Genomic DNA, 19,324 nt, shown 5'->3' with positions numbered 1-19,324 from the left:
GGACAGGGTTGGATGAAGAATGCTGGTGGGAGACCTATGCTCTTCCACGAGGGGTAACAGGAGTAAGCAAGTAAGTAATTAAATTGATATTTGATAGCTATATAATACAATTACTAGAATCCCTACTTTAATCATCTAACCCTTATGATTTGTCAAAATCCATTTGTTCCATTTTTTGCAAGTGAATTAATAATCGATAGGTAACTGTTATGTATTATATATGATGTTAAATGTTATTTACAATTAATACATTTGATGAGTCATGCTATACTAGTCACTATATGTATTTATTCATTATTTTTTGGGAGTGATTTCATACATTGCTAGTTGCTTTACGGTACACTAATTCTTGAGAAAAACACAGAAATTAAATTATAACCATGATTCTCGAACAACAGTCACCTCGTCAGTATTATATAAGAAGTACAAGTTCAATAAAAGTAGATAAAATAAACCATTTAACCAAGTCAGTAATTTTTTACAGTAGGATTCTATGGTGAACCATGAAGTCTGAGCAATTCAATTTCCTTATGTATTAAATGTTATACGAAGGAAATAGCTACCCAAAAGTAATCTAATATTAGAGATTTCTGTTTAAAAACAATTTCCGAAAATTTAAGCAGAATAAAAGATGATTTAAAAAAGATTTCTACTGGAGCATTTTAAATTAGTAATTACTAAGTCATAATGCCCAAACAAATGGTGTACACCCTCGATCAGGTAAGTAGTTTCATTTGTGTACCACTGTGGAAACATAATACACAAATTTTTATGATACTTAAGTTCATTCCTTTCATATACTGGGATTGAGATAAAGTATACGAGTTTGTAATAAATGGCCATTCTAATCAATAGCTACTAATTGAGGAGTTTTTTGTTTAGTTTGAAACTCTTCAGTTGAATGTGCCGTCATACCAATGTGATGCTATTTTAACTGGGATTCGAACTCAGGACAGACTATACAGAGAAATAAGAAATTTTTTGCTATTCAGTCTGTCGAGCTTATTGTGGTTGACTGAAAAGGTGATATTTTATTTCATCAGCTAATTTTTATATTTAATAACCATATATATATATATATATATATATATATATATATATATATTGCTTCGAGTGCCTAAGACTATACGATTCGTCATAGAAGTGCTAAATAAACCCAAAATATTTGCTACATATCTCGATAGTTATTACAAGATAAACCGATCACTCGACAGAGATCATCAACGTTGATGATCAACAGCAGCATAGAGTTCATAATTTCACTCAACCTTAAATCTTTAGATTCTGACGCTCTAGTACGACCCACTGAAGACTCATTGTTGGGGATTACTGGACACGAACTGCTCATACGAGGATACTGTCGATTGCTAATTGGAAATATTAGTTTTTTATACATGTCTTGTAAGTTTTTTATTAGTGGACAGGACCATTAATATTGGTTTTGAAGATGCCTAAAGTGGAATTGTCTATAAAAATTTCTAAAGGAGGTTCTGATGCTTTAAATGAAGATTTGATAGCTATGTATGCTAAGTGCAATGAAGGGATGATCCAGTCTTTCTTAAAAGACGAATAGCTCTTCATAGCCTTCGAAAAGCAGTACATAAGACATCGAATATTTTGTTCTCATGAAGTATAATTGAACCGATTTAGTCTTCAGCATGTGGGTCTCCTATTGTTACGCTCTTGAAGTCTAATGGCAAGAAACCTAGATTATGTGAAAATTAAAGTTTAACACTGAGATCTCATTTGTTGAAATAAACATGCGCGACGGTGGAAGCTGATGATATCTTTTAATCAACTTCATGCTTTTAAGGTGTTGTCGGAAGTTGACTTAAAAAACTCTCATCTTCGAATTCCCTGGGATCAATCTCCCTCTATTTTGATACCAGTTAACACTCATTTTGCTTTACTGTGTCGTTTAATTAAGAAGAATAATACGGAGAATTAAAGCAATGGTCAATTTTGTAAGTCTAGTTTTGGATGTCTTGAACACGTAGTTGATGGTAACGGTTTTAAACCAGATATCAAACGACTAGATTCACTGACAGATGAACCATCTCCAAAACATCTTGCAGGATTACTTTCACTATTGGGTGCACTTCAAGGTTATCCCTGTTTTATTCTCAATTTTTGCTGTCATGTTAATCGTTTATTCTCGACATTCAGCTCATTAAGATGGGGTGAGTAACAAGAGTCATGCTTACGAAGTCTACTAAAGTTTCTTCAAAGTGAATCTGTTTTTCAAACTTAATCGCTTAGTGTACATTCTGCACTTATCACTGATGCATTACTTGTGAATATTGGTGTAATTTTGGAGCGGTAGGATAGACCAGTAATCTGTGTTTTACACAAACTTACTGTTAGCGATCAAAGTTACTCACATACTCAGTGAGAAGGATCAGATGTGTTTTGGGCTTGTGAGCGACTTCATAGATATTTATTTGGAGAGCGATTCACTAGTGTTATTGATCATGAAGCTTTAAAGTTCATTTACCATCCGGAAAAATCTTTAGCGCGTTCTTAAGCTGCAATGGTTCAAAGATGGAGTATTGCTTTGAGTACCTTTGACTATACGACCCGTCATAGAAGTGCTAAATAAATCCAACATTTTGGCAACATATCTCGACAGTTATTACAAGATTAACCTGTCAATACCATAGACTGTTGTTCAGTGGGACCTTTACCAATGAGGTGTCTGGACCTAATTAGAAAAACTCGTCAATACTTTAGTTTCATGCCCAATGCTGCACGAAAGAAGAGGATACCAATCGAAAACGTAAGTTTCCAGTTTCTTTTTCAAGCACAGTGAACTGATCGTGATGTTTTTCCTCCTTCATTACGTAAATCTGCCTTTGAAGTTTTTCATAATGGAAATTTGAGTGTTGAGAAAATGAAATCTTTGTCAAGGCTCATATATTGATGACCGGAGATAAGTGCAGATATATGTCGCGCAGCAAACAACTGTGGAAGGTGTCTAAGGTTGAAAAATCATCCTTCAAAATGAACACCATGGGTACTATCGTCTGAGGCCTTTCAGGAAATTCATGCAGATTACTGCAGTTTATTTCTCGGCAAATATTATGCACTTGCAATCATTGATTCTTCTTCTAAGTGGCCTGAAGAGTTTTTTCACAACTTCAAATTCTGACTTCATAGTCCAAGGATTGAGAAACCTTTTCAGCCAGAAGGGAGTCCATATGGTATTAGCAACTTATAATGGCTCCCATTTTGCTACAGACACGGTCACTACTTGGCTGGATGGTATAGGGTGCAGACATATGTCCACTGATCCTAGACACCCTTGTTCTAATGGTAAGGGAAGAAATTTCGTCTGGACATTAATATGCTACTCATTCCGTTGCTACTCCAAAATTTGACTAGAGGAAAGAATAGACACATTTCTACTGCAATATAGTAGTGTTAATCATTTCGCGACGAAAGACAGTCCATTAAAATTAAACGGAGGGATTCTCCGTTCGAATATGAGGTATGTAGAGTCCGCAAAGGTTACTTATTATCGTGGAAACGATCTAGGACCAGCTATGGGAGTTGTGTTGAAGAACGTTGGAAAATCTGTGATCCGAATTCTAGGTACCAAATATTTAAGTACACACAACTGGCATGTTGACCAAATACAATCCAAGAGACGTGGTCAGTCTGCTTAAGTCTCAGTCATTAATTCTAATACTAATGAATATCGTAGATCATACAGAGCCTATACTCAGTACACTCCATACAGATACATGAAGGACCTACGAAAATGACGCACAATCAGCTACAGAAGTCTGGATTTCTATTTAAGCTGTGGTGGTTATGGTATTTGTACTAAGTGATGAGTCCCTTGTAGTTGATTGTGCGTTTATTACGAATTCCAAATACAACACCTTCAGTTGTGCTCATATCTTTTAAACAGCCCTAATTTGTACTATTTCGGGAACTCTTAATCATCAAATCGCTTGAATACTAGTAATTATCATATTTGATCAATTATACGCCCATCCAACACAGTTAGTTCTGAATAGACGCAGCTAAGTTCCCACTGATCCACTGTTCGCAAGCGTTACCTAATGCTCTTCTTTGAGTTCATAAAGTCTTCAAACAGCTTCTATTATCATCACTATATCTCAGACATATACAGACTTATGTACAAATATAATGGACCACATCGCACGATGAAATAAGAATACCAACCATATATAAACGAGCCAAAAGTGGCTATAAATATGGGAGGCTGTGAATAGTCGACTGACAATGAAACAATAAAAAAAATTAATATGACAATAGTCAGTATGTTATACGGAAGCTTAAGATAAACGAAATATATACACGTAGTAATATTATTAGTTAATCGTAAAAATACATAGTAATGATATACATAGAATATATGCAATAATAACCCCTGGAGTGTTCTGGGGATATACCTCTTCCATAATCTTTGTCCCAGTATACTGCTTGGTTTTTTCTTTGTTTTTCAACCTGTGTGTCAGGAGATAATTGGATTTCAAAGATATTTTTGGAAAGCTATCGATATATCGAGAAGCGTTTGGGCTAGGTTATCTTGTTGTTACAATGGATGTGTAGCACAATGTACCCACTCATGGCCCGGTATGGATGCATAGACATGCGCCTCCAGCTAGGGTGTATAAAATGCAACTAATGTGGTTAGCATCAATGTTGTAACTTACAGAACAATTTATGGTAGGATTAAACTATACTGCCGAGCCAATCAGAAGCTTTCGCGGGTTTTCAAGGTCACGGCGCTAATTTCGTTTCAAAATGCTTACGTACGACCGTTTTACAGCGGATTTTAACGAAGACGTTATAATTGAGCGTCTTCAAGAGAAAGGATTATTGAGAAGTTCATATACTTGTGACTGTGGTAGTGAAATGACCATTGTATAGTGTGCAACCTGCCGAGATGATGTTATCTTTCGATGTTCTTCATGTTGGAAGAGAAAGTCAGCTCGAGCAGGAACTTTCTTCGCTCGATCGAAATTAAGGTTAAGGCAGATAATGATCCTTGTTGCCAATTGGATAATAAAAGCACCAGTTACAATCGCGGCCACATTTTCCGATGTAAGTGGCGTTTCGGCAGTTCAGTGGTACGAGTATTGCCGAGAATATGTGCTACAAAATTGACAAGCGTACACGAATCATATGGAGGAGTTGGGAGGATTGTTGAAATAGATGAAACAGTCGTAAGGAAACGCAAATTCAACCGTGGCCGCAGTATCAAAGAAGATTGGGTAAGTACCTCTTCCATAAATATACCTCACAGGTCCTTGGAATCTATGATAGATCACTAGGAAAAGGACATTACATTAAACTATACTGACGACCTTTGAACGAATCTTAAATGACCTTGAGAAATATTAGCCAATCAGAAGACAGTTAGTATGAAGTAGAAATATATTATACAAAACTCAAAAATTAGAGGGGATATTGTTCTTTTACATGACTTAAAAACTTATCAAGGTTATATATCGGTTCATAAGTTTTAAAATCATAATGCATCCGATACAGGAACTCATCCATGTGGCTCCATAGTAGTCGACCTCTGGAACCATGATAAGGCCTCAAGAATTCCTTTAGCTTCGACCACATACGTTCAATGTTATTAGTGTGGACCCCAGTTGTGGGGTCTACAAAGTGACGCTTGTGTACGACAACCTCATGCACGTAGCCCAGTCTACTTAGGCACCTGTAGGCTCTCCAATCGTCCGTATATACGGTAGTTCCCGGCAGCACGTATTGTTGTATAATCGGTATTATTGTCGGTGCCTTTCGGTTCCTGACTTTTTGGAAATGTCCTTTTCCTAGTGATCTATCATAGATTCCAAGGACCTGTGAGGTATATTTATGGAAGAGGTACTTACCCAATCTTCTTTGATACTGCGGCCACGGTTGAATTTGCGTTTCCTTACGACTGTTTCATCTATTTCAACAATCCTCCCAACTCCTCCATATGATTCGTGTACGCTTGTCAATTTTGTAGCACATATTTCTCGGCAATACTCGTACCACTGAACTGCCGAAACGCCACTTACATCGGAAAATGTGGCCGCGATTGTAACTGGTGCTTTTATTATCCAATTGGCAACAAGGATCATTATCTGCCTTAACCTTAATTTCGATCGAGCGAAGAAAGTTCCTGCTCGAGCTGACTTTCTCTTCCAACATGAAGAACATCGAAAGATAACATCATCTCGGCAGGTTGCACACTATACAATGGTCATTTCACTACCACAGTCACAAGTATATGAACTTCTCAATAATCCTTTCTCTTGAAGACGCTCAATTATAACGTCTTCGTTAAAATCCGCTGTAAAACGGTCGTACGTAAGCATTTTGAAACGAAATTAGCGCCGTGACCTTGAAAACCCGCGAAAGCTTCTGATTGGCTCGGCAGTATAGTTTAATCCTAACGATGTTTCTGCTATCCGTGGAATAAAGGTGAGTGTTTGGTGTATTGAAGTGGTCAGCTTTCCGACTTACATTCCATATTAGCTAGGTTATACCCTTCAGAAAACATCTGAAGCGAAAAAAGATTTTTAAAAGGTCATGTCATGAGGTTTTTCTCCAAGCCATAGTCGTGTACAAACTGCCCAATGTTCATAAAGTTCTCAGATTTCGATTTTCTATTTTAATGACCCGTTGATCTGACTTCGACTTGATTGAAAAATTATGTTAGTGAGACAAAGATTTCGCCTACCCCGTACAAAACTATCGACTTTATTCACGTTATTGGACTACGGAATGGTAATTGACAAGTTTGAGAATGAATTTTGGATACATATATTTCATTATAGGGGCAGTGAAATGTCACTGAGCCCTGCCCAAATCATACGGCAGTTGGGTCACTGAATATCGGATGGATTATCGATCCCTGTCGAAGTCAAGGACAACAAACGCTCATCAATTAATCATACGCCGTGAAATGGCCCATTGTTATGGTGGTCTCACCAACATCTCTGTACTCATTCTTACTAATATATTTACGTTATCACTCCCTTCGTGTTAGTCTTTAAAGCAGCCATAGTACTTTAATACGTCGAAGGGTAATCGGAGTTAGATGCTGACTTCGAGGTGTGACTTCAAAGTTAGCTGGTTCGTCACACCGTCCCCGGCTAACTGGAGTAGGCTTCCGATCATTCGACACAGATCATCAACGTTGATGGTCTACATCATACACTCCTTGCCACAGAAAGACAATAAAGAAACGAAGCTGACTATCGACTCTCCAGCCTACCCACATAAACTATACTGACGAAAGCTTCATCTGCACCTATACAGGACTTTCCGAAGTGGACCTGAGTGCTGACTTGGTACTCCGTAAACTGCAGCACCTAAGAAAAGACACTTCTCCCGGTCCGGATATGGTTCATTCTGCTATATTGAGGGAAGCAGCTTCAATCCTGGAATCACCACTTAGTGTGATGTTTTCACACTCGCTAAGCTGAGGCAAACTACTAGAAATTTGGAAGCTGGCTCACATCACACCAATTTTCAAAGGAGGTCGACGCAGTGAACCCTCAAGCTACCGAACAGTGGCTCTTCTCTCCATACCTTCTAAAATTATGGAATCTCTAATATACGACGGTATACAAGAATACTTATCATCCTTAAAGTTCTTCTCACCTCAACAGCATGGTTTCAGAAAAGGTTATTCTTGTATGACCAACCTGCTGACTGCGGTGGATAGATGGACAACCATCCTTGATCTCAAGGGGAAGGTTGACGTCATCTACCTGGACTTCTCAAAAGCTTTTGATAGGGTCAACCACGTTTGTCTTATCAATAAGCTTAGACGATTGGGTATCAAATCCCCTTTGATTGACTGCCTCACTTCATATCTAGAAAACCGACATTTTGAGGTCAGGGTTAACTTCACTCTCTCTCAGGCTATGGAATGTCCTAGTGGGGTCCCCCAGGGCTCAATACTAGGACCTCTTCTCTTCTTAATTTACATTGATGATCTCCCTCAACAAGTTTCATCTGACTAATTGCTTTTTGCTGATGATGTGAAACTTTGAAGAGAGATACGTAACCATAAGGATATACTAGCACTTCAGGAGGATCTGACTTGACTTCGAAGTTGGGCAGACGACAACGGACTTACCTTCAACACTTCAAAGTGCAAAGTAGTCCATCTGCGACATGTTGCAGACTATAGTTACAACTTAGGAAACTCCTCTCTAGAAGTATCCCGAGTCGAAAAAGATTTAAAAGTGTTGGTACCCTACGACTTGAAGTCTTATGCCAACTGTAACGAAAACGCCTTTTGAGCAAACCTTGCACTGGTAACATTGAAGCGCATTTTTGGCCAGTTTGACGGTAGAACCTTCCACATAATCTTCAACAGTTTTATTCGTTCGCATTTAGAGTACGGAAACACAGTATTTCCTCCTCTCTCCAAAAGGATAAGGACACTCTGGAACGTATCCAACGTCGAGCCACGAAATCAGTCCGGGGACTCAAATTCAAACCTTATGAAGAGCGCCTACAATCACTTAACCTTTAACCATGGGATTATAGAAGTCTGAGAGGTGACTTGCTTATGGCATACAGTATCCTTAACACTTCCGGTCATCCTCTTGAACATCTACTTAAGCTTAGTCACAATACCAACCTAAGGGGTAACATCCAGAAACTGGAGACCCAACATAGCAGAACAGACTGCAGACACAACTTCTACTCCGTAAGAGTTGTCAAATGATGGAATTCGCTGCCGACTGAGCTAGTCCAAGCGACTTCACAGGAGTCCTTTAAGAGGAAACTCGACTTATTCTTAAGGACTAAGGATAACATATTATTTTGATTTACCAAATTCTTTTCTCCTCTATTATCGTTAAGATACTTAGGTTTTTGCCTGTAGGTATTGATGATCCACTGCTACTAGACACGGAAGCCCGTTAAGCGAAAGCTTCTTCTATTCCGTCCTCAACCATTTGAAGCATTTGACTTTCCCATCGAATCATCGATAAGTGGAATTCATTACCTCAGCACGTGGTTGAGGCTCCATCCGTCGACTCTTTCAAAAGTTGGATCAACTGAGAGATCATCATTGCCAGAACTAACACAAGCCATCAAGCCTCCTGTCCTTTCCAAACTGAAACTGAAACCTGAAACTGATTGAATATTTTACTGATGCTACTTCGAAAGGTGAGGTACATAAGTTGATGGTGTTATAACTGGGTGTAGAACTTTAACTCAGTTGGTCATCATTCTGAACTTTAAATGTAAGCTATTCCGATTAACCTCATTTAGATTTGCCTCATGCTAAATTTTCGTAAGTACATATTCCTACATTGTTATATCTACGGTCGTCTGACCATACCACTTCATATGGAGTGATGAACATATGTTCATCAGTTAATTTGTTTCACAAGCTAAAATTGGGAAATATCTTTAAATCTTAAGTAAAAAGTATTTGGGACCGAAAGTTGTTTACCTTCTTCAGCTCGTATTTTGCGAAGTTGTCCTCTGATTGTTTTAAAAGAAGGTAGGACGATTGCTTCAGTCCTGTAGGCACCAAGGTGGATAACTCAAATTTTTACTTCTCGGTCACTACTGTTATTAACAGAGTCATCTTCTAGTCACTTAGTTTCTGGAAAAATCACAAGAACTCATATCTCCCCGTCGCCAAGAATGCACTTCAACTACACAGTTTGACAGTAAGCTTGATCTCACACCCCCTTATGCAAATTTGTTGACTTATCATTATGTAAAACATAAGGACCTAGCTACGGAAAAACTGCCGAATTATATAATGCATCTTTCAATGACAGACACTACGACAAAACCTCTCGGTCTACAGAGTCAAATGCCGCTTTTAGGTCAAGAAAAACTATCATTGTCGGACGCTAATAAGCATGCTTGTGTTCCAAAACCTGACAAATAGTAAATATGTGGTCAATGCAGCCACGACCAGGTTTGAAGCCAGCCTGATTTTCTCGTGTTTGCAGTTCGTGAGTCTCTGTTAAGCGTCCGATAATTATTGAAGCTATTATTTTTGATGCTATATTAGTCAAATTATTGGGACATTCAGTGATTGCGACCAATCAGATGAAATTACGTCCGATTTCTAGGTTTTGGCTAAAATATTAGTCAACCTAATCACTAAAATTGGACCACCATACTTAAAGACCTCTGGAGCTAATCCATCTGGACCAGCTGCTCTTCCTCGTTTCAGATTAGCTATAGCTTTTTGAAATTCAGCTGAAGTCAGGGAACCTACTTCAATGTTCCGTTCAGGCTGTTTGGAAATGGTGGGTAGATGTAGAGCAGCTGAACTGTCCCTTAAAGTGTTCCGCCCATCGTTCTAAACGTCTGGGCTAAGTGCAGATTAGTGTCATCCTTTTCCGAGATTGTCTCACACTTCACTTCTTAACTCCGGTTTCTTCTGTTAGTCTGAAAAGCTATCTTGTGTTATCTACAGCCGCTGCTCTTTCCATCTCTTTTGCATTCGTTGCCCACTACTACTCACGCTCGTTCCTCAGACTCTCGGTCAACCTAGATCTGATTTGTTTTCGCTCGTCATCGTGTTCGGAGCCTGATGGGATATATTTACAAGAATCTCTTAGTGGAATAGGTATAGCAGAAATACACTGGTTTTTCGCAACCCTTTGATTCAAATCACCAGTAGATGTCTCAGCTGTTTTCATAGCTGTTCGTATATCTTTCAAGGCAACATATAGGTCAGCCTTGTTTTCGAAATTGCCCAAATGTAACTTCAGTTGTTCTCGGAATCTATTTCAGTCTCAGTTTCAGTTTGGAAAGGACGGGAGGCTTGATGGCCTGTGTTAGTCCTGGCAATGATGGTCTCTCAGCTGATCCAACTTTCTTTTGAAGGAGTCGACGGATGGAGCCTCAACCACGTGCTGAGGTAATGAATTCCACTCGTTGATTATTCGATGGGAAAGTCGGTAGTCAGCTGACAAGTAATTCGTTCGGGGCTTGTGAACTTTTTTGGAGTGTCCTCGTAGATTTTCTGTTTTGGAAGACAAGAAAAATGAGGGCATATCAGGTGCAAATTTGTCATTAAGCAATTTGAAAACTGTAATCAAGTCGCCTCTGATTCTTCTATATGACAGCGGGAATAGGTTTAGCTTGGTCAGTTTAGTACCATACGGGAGCTTCGCTATTCCGGGAATCAGCCTAGTTGCTGTTCTCTGAACCCTTTCCAAGAGTTCACTGTCTTTTTTTAGGCAGGGGCTAGCTGCTTGTATGCAGTACTCAAGTTTAGGGCGTACGAACACTGTATACAAAGTCAGAAACGTTTTAGCGTCAAGATGCCTAAAAGCCCTGCGTATGGACCATAAAGTCCTAAAACCTTTGGCGGCTATTGCACGGCAGTGTGCAGTAGTCTTTAAGTCTTGACTAACGATGACGCCTAAGTCATTGTGTGCCTGGACAATAGGTAACTCAGTGTTATTCATCATGTATGTATCTGTACCCTGGTGGCCAATATGCATCACAATACACTTGGAAGTGTTTATCGGCAATTGCCAGGTTTGGGACCATTCAGATAATCTCTCCAGGTCATTTTGAAGTTCTAAGCTATCGCCCTTGCTTTGTATCGCTCTTCATATCTTGACATCATCAGCATAGAGTAAGACCGATGATGATAGTAGATGAGGGAGGTCATTTACGTACAGGAGGAATAACACTGGCCCCAAAACTGTACCCTGGGGGACTCCACTAAGCACAGTTTCCCAGCTAGACAACTTGGAGTTCACCCTTACTCTTTGTTGACGCTCAACTAGGAAGTCTTTTATCCACATCAATAGATTGCCTCCAATCCCGACATTCCTTAGCTTATATAACAGTCGGTTATGTGGAACTTTGTCGAAAGCTTTGCTGAAATCGATGTAAACTACGTCTATAGGTAACTTTTGGTCCTTAAGAGCGCACCAGCTTTCACGAGCGACTAATAAGTTTATGAGACAAGAGTAACCTGTTCTAAAACCATGCTGTTTTTCGGAGAGGATCCGGTTTTCATCGAGATACTTTAACAGCTCCTTCCGAATAATCTTTTCTAAGATTTTAACAACCACACTAGTTAGGCTAATTGGTCGGTAATTCTCAGGCTTATGTTTTGTACCTGTTTTGAAGACTGGACTTACTATGGCGTTCTTCTAGTCTTTTGGTAGACGACCCTGGGTTACGGATAGATTAAAACATACACTTAAAGGGTTCGCAACAAAGTTAGCTAATTCCTTTAGTAACCTAGGATGCAGTTCATCGGGTCCAGTGGATTTACCTATGTCAAGCTTAACTAGCAGACCAAAGACATCGAGTTCTTTAATGGTCACGCTGTCCAGTGCTTGTGTGGGGGGATTTTCATGAACTGGTGAGAAGGGTGTTTCTATGGTGTATACATCGCTAAAGTATTTAGAGAATACTTGAGCTTTGCCAAAGTCGTCCTCCACTAGTGATGAGGCAGTACTGTCTCCCCATAGTGAAGGAACATTTCTTCTTCTTCTTTTTGTCCTTTGGTTTATATACGAATACAAGCGTTTAGGGCATTCTATGGGTTCCCTAACGATTTTCTCTTCTTACAGCTTTCTGGCCTTACGGAGGGTCGAGGCACAGGTATTTCGAGCCTTTTGATACTGAGATTTTGCCTCGTCAGTCCCCAGTAACCTAAATATGTCCCACATTTTACTTCTTTTATGGAGAAGGATGCGAACCTCCCTACTGAACCACGGTGGGGAGTTTCTCGGCCCCTTAGGTGTAGTCCAAGGGATGTGGGGGCGGTAACTTTTAAGTATAAATTCCGGAATACGTCCCAAGCCGTTTCGATCGATGACTCTGGGTCTATTTTCCAATCTACTGATGATGCTGATTTCATGATGTCTGGTATGTTTGCTTTCCAGACGTTAGGTCTGGATTGAGCTGAGGCGTGCTCGTGATCGACAGTTATATGGAAGTCAAAGCTTAAAACTGCATGATCACTTTTGCCTAGGGGTGGCATGTAATCCAGGTTTGCAACGTCATCCTCATAATGAGTCAATATAAGATCTAGTAAGGATGATGCAGAACCCGGGTCGTACCTAGTTGCTTCCTTCACGTGTTGCACTAGGGCACATGTGATTACCGCATCAACTAGTTCCTGTTCGAAGGAATTTGCTGACGATTCAGTCCGCAGATTTCTGGCTTTCTCGTCACTGAGTTCAACTCTAATGGGTCTTAATGTGGCTTTTCTTTGTTTAGTGAGGCTTAAACGAATGTATACTCGTATTAGAGCATAACCAGAGTCTAAACATGTACTCCAGAACGAGTGGCGGTCTTTTACCAGTTACTGATGGCAATATGGTTTATTTGAGTCTATCGTTGATTTGGTGCAGGGGGTTGCCGCCATCAGTCAGTCAGTCAGCTACAACGTAGGACCAGGCACATATATGCATCGGTCCAAGTTACCATACCTCGTTAGCACAACAAGATGAACACCGGATTCATAGAAGTAATTAATTTAGTGGTGGTAGTATATAAAGAAAGGTTGTATATAAGGATATAGTACAGGAAGGAAGAGAGATATGAAGCAATTTTAATCTTAAGGTTTAAGGGAAGATAAAGAGTGTATACACCTACGCCATTGTGATCGATTCTGAGCCATGTCACCTAGAGTCTCCAATTATTGGTTACGATAGTCACGCGGACCCCAACCAGGTAGTCTGCATCTGCCAACATGGCTCAGGCTAGAAGTTAGTGACTTCAAGCACTGATGCCATGTTTTGGTTTGGCCGCCCCTAACTCTCTTCCAACCATCCCCTACACTAGTCAGCATACAGCGTCGTGGTAATCGGTGTTCAGGCATACGTAACATGTGGCCCAACCATCTCAGTTGATGAAGATTCATGACCTCATCAACTGATTTACCATCATTCCCTAATACCCTGCGTCTAACCTCACTATTACTTACCCGGTTATCCCAGCAGATGCGAGCAATATTTCTAAGACATCTGTGGTCAAATACTAGTAACCTACGAGTATCTTCTACTCTTAATGGCCATGTTTCACAGCCGTAAAGTAGAACAGAGCGAACTGCCTCACAGTATACTCGTCCCTTAATTGATAGACGGATATCTTGTCTTCGCCATAGGTGACGTAAGTTGGCAAAAGCCAAACGAGCTTTTTGAATCCGTGCTGAGATTTCGTCAGACACCAACCCATTAGGGCTGATCAGACTTCCAAGATAAGTGAAGTTGTCGACGCGTTCGACTACTTCACTCCCTATCCTTAGTTTAGGTGTTGACGCAGGCCAGTCCTGGAGTAACAATTTACATTTGGATGGGGAGAAACGCATCCCAAACATCCTAGCATTATTACTGAGTTCCAACAGAAGACTCTGCATTTTGTCAGCGTCTTCACCAAACAGGACTATGTCATCTGCGTATTCTAAGTCGCTTAGTGGTCCCCCTGGTAGGAGATCAATTCCTGTAAATTCAGTCGACGAGAGTGTTATTTCCAGCAACAGGTCTATAATGAAGTTAAACAAAAAAGGGGATAGTGGACAGCCTTGACGTACACCACTTGAGGTTGTAAAATCATATGACAGTTCGCCATAAGCTCTCACTCGACTGATAGTGTTCGAGTAAAGAGCCTTCACAAGGTTTATGTACTTCTCAGGTACACCTTTCAATGACAGACACTGCCACAGAACCTCTCGGTCTACAGAGTCAAATGCTGCTTTCAAGTCAAGAAAAACTATCATTGTCGGACGCCGATAAACGTGTCTGTGCTCTAAAACTTGACGAATGGTGAATATGTGGTCGATACAGCCACGACCAGGTCTGAAGCCAGCCTGATTTTCTCGTGTTTGCAGTTCACGAGTCTTAGTTAGGCGCCTGATAATTATTGAGGCTAGTATTTTAGATACTATGTTAGTCAGACTAATCCCTCTATGGTTATCGCAGGATGATTTTGACCCCTTTTTATATATTGGGACAATAAGTGATTGTGACCAGTCGGATGGGATTACGTCCGTCTCCCAGATTTTAGCCAGAATATTAGTCAACCTAATCGCTAAAATTGGACCACCATATTTAAAGACCTCTGGAGCCAATCCATCTGGACCAGCTGCTCTTCCTCGTTTCAGATTACCTATAGCCTTTTGAACTTCAAGTAGGGTCGGGGGGCCTACTTCAATGTTCCATTCAGGTTTTCTGGGAATAGTGGGTAGTTGTGCAGTAGCTGAAGGCCAGCTAAACTGTTCCTTAAAGTGTTCCGCCCATCGTTCTAAACGTTTGGGTTGAGAGCAGATAAGGGTTCCGTCTTTTTCCGAGATTGTCTCACTTACACTTGACTTCTTAATTCCAGTTTCTTTTATTAGTCTGAAGAGTTGCCTGGTGTTGCCTACAGCCGCTGCCTTTTCCATCTCTTTTGCTTTCGTTGCCCACCACTGCTCACGATCGTTCCTTAGACTTTTAGTTAACCTAGATCTAATTTGTTTACGCTCTTCGTCATGTTCAGAGCCTGATGGGATGAGTTTACGCGAATCCATCAGTGAAATAGACTTAAAAGAAATCCATTGGTTTTTTGGAGCCCTATGGTTTAAATGACCAATAGATGTTACTGCTGTTTCCACAGCTGTTCGTATGTCTTTCCAAGCAGTATCTGGGTCAGTCTTGTTTACAGAACTGCCTAGATGTGAACTCAGTTGTTTCTGGAATTCGCATTTGGCTTTTTCGTCCTCCAGTTCAATCCTAATGGGTCTTCTTAGTGTACTTTTCCTGCGTCCATTGAGGCGCAGACAAATGCGCGCTCGTATTAAAGCGTGATCAGAGTCTAAACAAGTATTCCAATACGAGCGACAATCTTCTATTGAGCCTCTCCAACGATGACTGATGACAATATGGTCTATTTGAGTCCATCGTTGGTTTGGTGCAGGTGGTCGCCATGTTAGACGATGTCTCTCCTTATGTTTAAAATTAGTGCTTGCCAAAAATAAACGATTGTCTGAGCATAGTTGCAACAGACGATCACCATTATCGGTTCGTTGAGCCGGAATACTAAAACACCCACCTAAATGTCTTTCTGTTTGATTTAAGCTGCCTACCTGGGCATTAAAGTCACCCGCTACGACTACTATGTCTGAGCGCTTAGCTTTCTGAAGAAGCTCAGAGAGCTTTCTGTAAAAGTCATCTTTCACCTCATCATGGCTGCAGTCAGTGGGAGCGTAGGCAGAAACGACGAAAAGGCAACGACGTGTGTCCCTATCCTTCCGAGTTCTTACGGAGCCATTTAGCTGGACAGCACACAGGCGACTGTTAACGGGGATCCATTCTAGTAGTGCCTGTTCTGCCCTTGTACTTAGTGCTATGCCTACACCTGCAAGTCCGCAAGAACTAGCCAACGGGACGCCAGATACACGGAGGGTGTATTTCGTTGGCTGTCCATTTTGGCGAGGTGAGGTCAAGTGAATGACCACACTGGGATCCTGTATGCGTGTTTCGGAGACACAGCATACATCAATGGTACGAGATTCTAGGGTTTTAGCTAAGGAGGCCTGTTGACCGATTTGGCATAAGGTACGTACGTTGAAGGCTCCAATGTGTAGTTTGGAGCGAGGTTTTAGTAGACCTGGGACAGCTTTTCGCGCACTAGAATCGTTGGCCATGGTGACACTTGAGGAGGAAACCGAAAGAGGAAGTTTAGTGTTGAAAGTCAAGGTAGAAGGAAAAGTAGGAATTGAAGAAGGAGATTGATTATGAATACAGTGGTCTTGAGTGTTGTTAGAGGTATGAGGGCAGTTATCACTTCCCGGTTGCCTACACCGTGGAAGGGTTCTTCTAGAGGTACCTGAAAAGGAAATTGGGTTAGAAGTGGTCTTAATGACCTGAGAGCGTGACCGCAGTGCCCAAGGGACAACTGCTTGAGGTCGGTCACACACGACCTTTTTGTGGGTAGTTTTTGTGTTAGCTCCGTTCTTCAAAAAAAAACCTTACCGCCGGAGACGGATATCCGTGGGATAAGGCGAGGTGTGCATTTTTAGGGTCGACCTTTTCTAACCCCACCCCTCCTTGTGGGAAGGCAGCATCGCTGTCATGCTGGTTGTCTGAAGGAAACACCTTACTGCTGTCACACCTCTGTACAGTCAGCAGTACGACTTCGCCTTCGGACCTTGGGTTTGCTGCTTTTAGTTTCACCGCTCTTCAAACGATCTGCCTGGCATGGTAGGACCTTGAGGAACGATTGTTCCAGCCAGTATAGCTCGATTGCTTCATCACGACAGGCAAGCCCGACCACCACGTCAAGGTAGCAGCAACGGTCGGTTGCCGCCATGTTAGATGATGTCTCTCCTTATGCTTAAAATTAGTGATTGTTAGAAACAAACGATTATCTGAGGACAGTTGCAACAGACCGTCACCATTATCTGTTAGCTGGGCGGGAATACCAAGTTGCGCTCCTAAATGCCTTTTTATTCGATTTGGGCTACCTACTTGGGTATGAAAGTCATCTGAGACGGGTACTATATATGAGCGTCTAGCCTTTTGAAAAAGTTCAGAAAGCTTTCTATAAAATTCATCTTTCACTTCTTTCAGACTGCAGTCAGTTGGAGCGCAGGCAAAAATGACGAAAAAGCAACAACGTATATTCCTATCTTTCCGTCCGTTCAAACAGCACACAGGTGACTGTTAACAGGGATTCATTCCAAAAGTGTTTCTTCTGCCCTCATACTCAGTGCTATGCCTACACTCGCTAGTCCACGAGAACTTGCCGTCGAGTCGCCAGGTAAACGGAGGGTATATCTCGTTGGCTATCCGTTTTAGCTAGGTGAAGTTAAGTGAGTGACCACACTAAGATCTTCTATGTGTCTTTTGGAGACACAACATACATCAATAATACGTGATTTTACGGTCTTAGCTGAGGAGACCTGCTGGCCGATTTGACTTAGGGTACATACGTTGAAGGCTCCAATGTTTAGTTTTGAGCGAGGTTTCAGTAGACTTGGAACAGCATTTCGCGCACTAGGATCGTTGGCCATGGTGACACTTGAGGAGGAAGTTTATGGTTGATAGTCGAGATAGGAGGAATAATAGGAACCGAAGATGAAAATTGATTATGAATACAGTGGTCTTCAGTGCCGTTAGAGGTATGAGAGTGGTTGTCACTTCCCGGTTGCTTACACCGTGGAAGGGTTCTTCTAGAGGTACATGGAAAGGAACTTGGGTTAGAGTTGTTCGTAGTGACCAGAGGGCGTAACCGCAGTGCCCAACGGACAACTGTTTGAGGCCGGTCACACACGATCATTTTGTGTTAGCTCTGTACTTGTTGAGACCTTACTGCCGGAGACGGATATCCGTGGGATAAGGCGAGGTATGCATTTTAGGGTCGACCTTTTCTAACCCCACCCCTCCTTGTGGGAAGGCAGCACCGCTGTTACGCTGGTTGTCTGAGGGGAACAACTTACTGCCGTCACACCTCTACAGTCAGCAGTATCACTTCGACCTCGGACTTGCTGCTTTTAGTCTTACCGTTCTTCAACCGATCTGCTTGGCGTGGTAGGACCCTGAGGAACGATTGTCTCCGCCAGTATAGCCGGATCGGTCCATCACGACAAGGTCTACTAAGAGACAGTAGAGATTTAAAAAGTGATATCTTATACTTCTGGGACTTTTGATATGGAGTTTAGATTCTTGCATCATAGCTGATGTCAGTTCGTCATGAATACTCTTACTCTTATTATTAATTCCTAACCCTGAGTTGATAGATTCCTCGTTACTCTGAGTCTCTTTAGACGTATACTATTGGCTCAGTGGTATAGCTTTCCTGTACTTTAATTTTTTTGGATATCTTCATTCATAATGATGGTTACCTTGTCGCATCACTAATATTTCAGTATTATCTGTATAACTTATAGGTTAATATAGCGCCTAGCTATAATTAAACAATATCAGGAAGTATTTCACTCAACATGGTGGTTGGAGGTGGTCAACAGGAAACCGTGGACCCGGGTTTCGTGCTACTTGGCACTCGTCAGCAAGGTCTACCTGTAATCTTGAGGGAACTGATGCTCCTTGGCGGATTCGATCCCGTGTCACTCAGCTTCACAGTCAGAGACGTTACCACTGAGCTATTCGGGCCGCGACCGACCTCCTGTAGGACTGAGATGTAATCACAATTGATTGTTCACTGGGTGGTGATCACTCTCATATGCATTATAATTATTCTTGTATATTAAAGTCTGATGAAGAATTCATTGAAAATAATATTATCAGAAGGGGTTTTGTGGAGAATTTTGTATTTTCATATTTGAAATCATGAGTCAATTGAAGCTAGACCAACTTAAGAAACCTGGAAGTACTGGCCGTCGTTTTAC

At 41.1% G+C, this 19,324-nt stretch overlaps 1 protein-coding gene across 1 annotated transcript in view; it reads left to right on the top strand.

Annotated features, from left to right (window-relative positions):
• Positions 1-687: 687 nt before the first annotated feature.
• Smp_046030 (hypothetical protein) overlaps positions 688-19,324 on the top strand; it is a gene marked incomplete at both ends in the record, with an annotated part of 22,796 nt that continues 4,159 nt past the window's right edge. The window contains one exon of the mRNA XM_018789583.1: positions 688-720. Coding sequence (XP_018655011.1) covers positions 688-720 — 33 coding nt within the window. The remainder of the gene's footprint in view (positions 721-19,324) is intronic.

Source organism: Schistosoma mansoni, chromosome W (genome assembly GCF_000237925.1).
Source record: "Schistosoma mansoni strain Puerto Rico chromosome W, complete genome".
NCBI lineage: Eukaryota > Metazoa > Platyhelminthes > Trematoda > Strigeidida > Schistosomatidae > Schistosoma > Schistosoma mansoni.
Note: the sequence above shows the minus strand (reverse complement) of the source record. Positions and strands in the feature narration are given on the sequence as shown.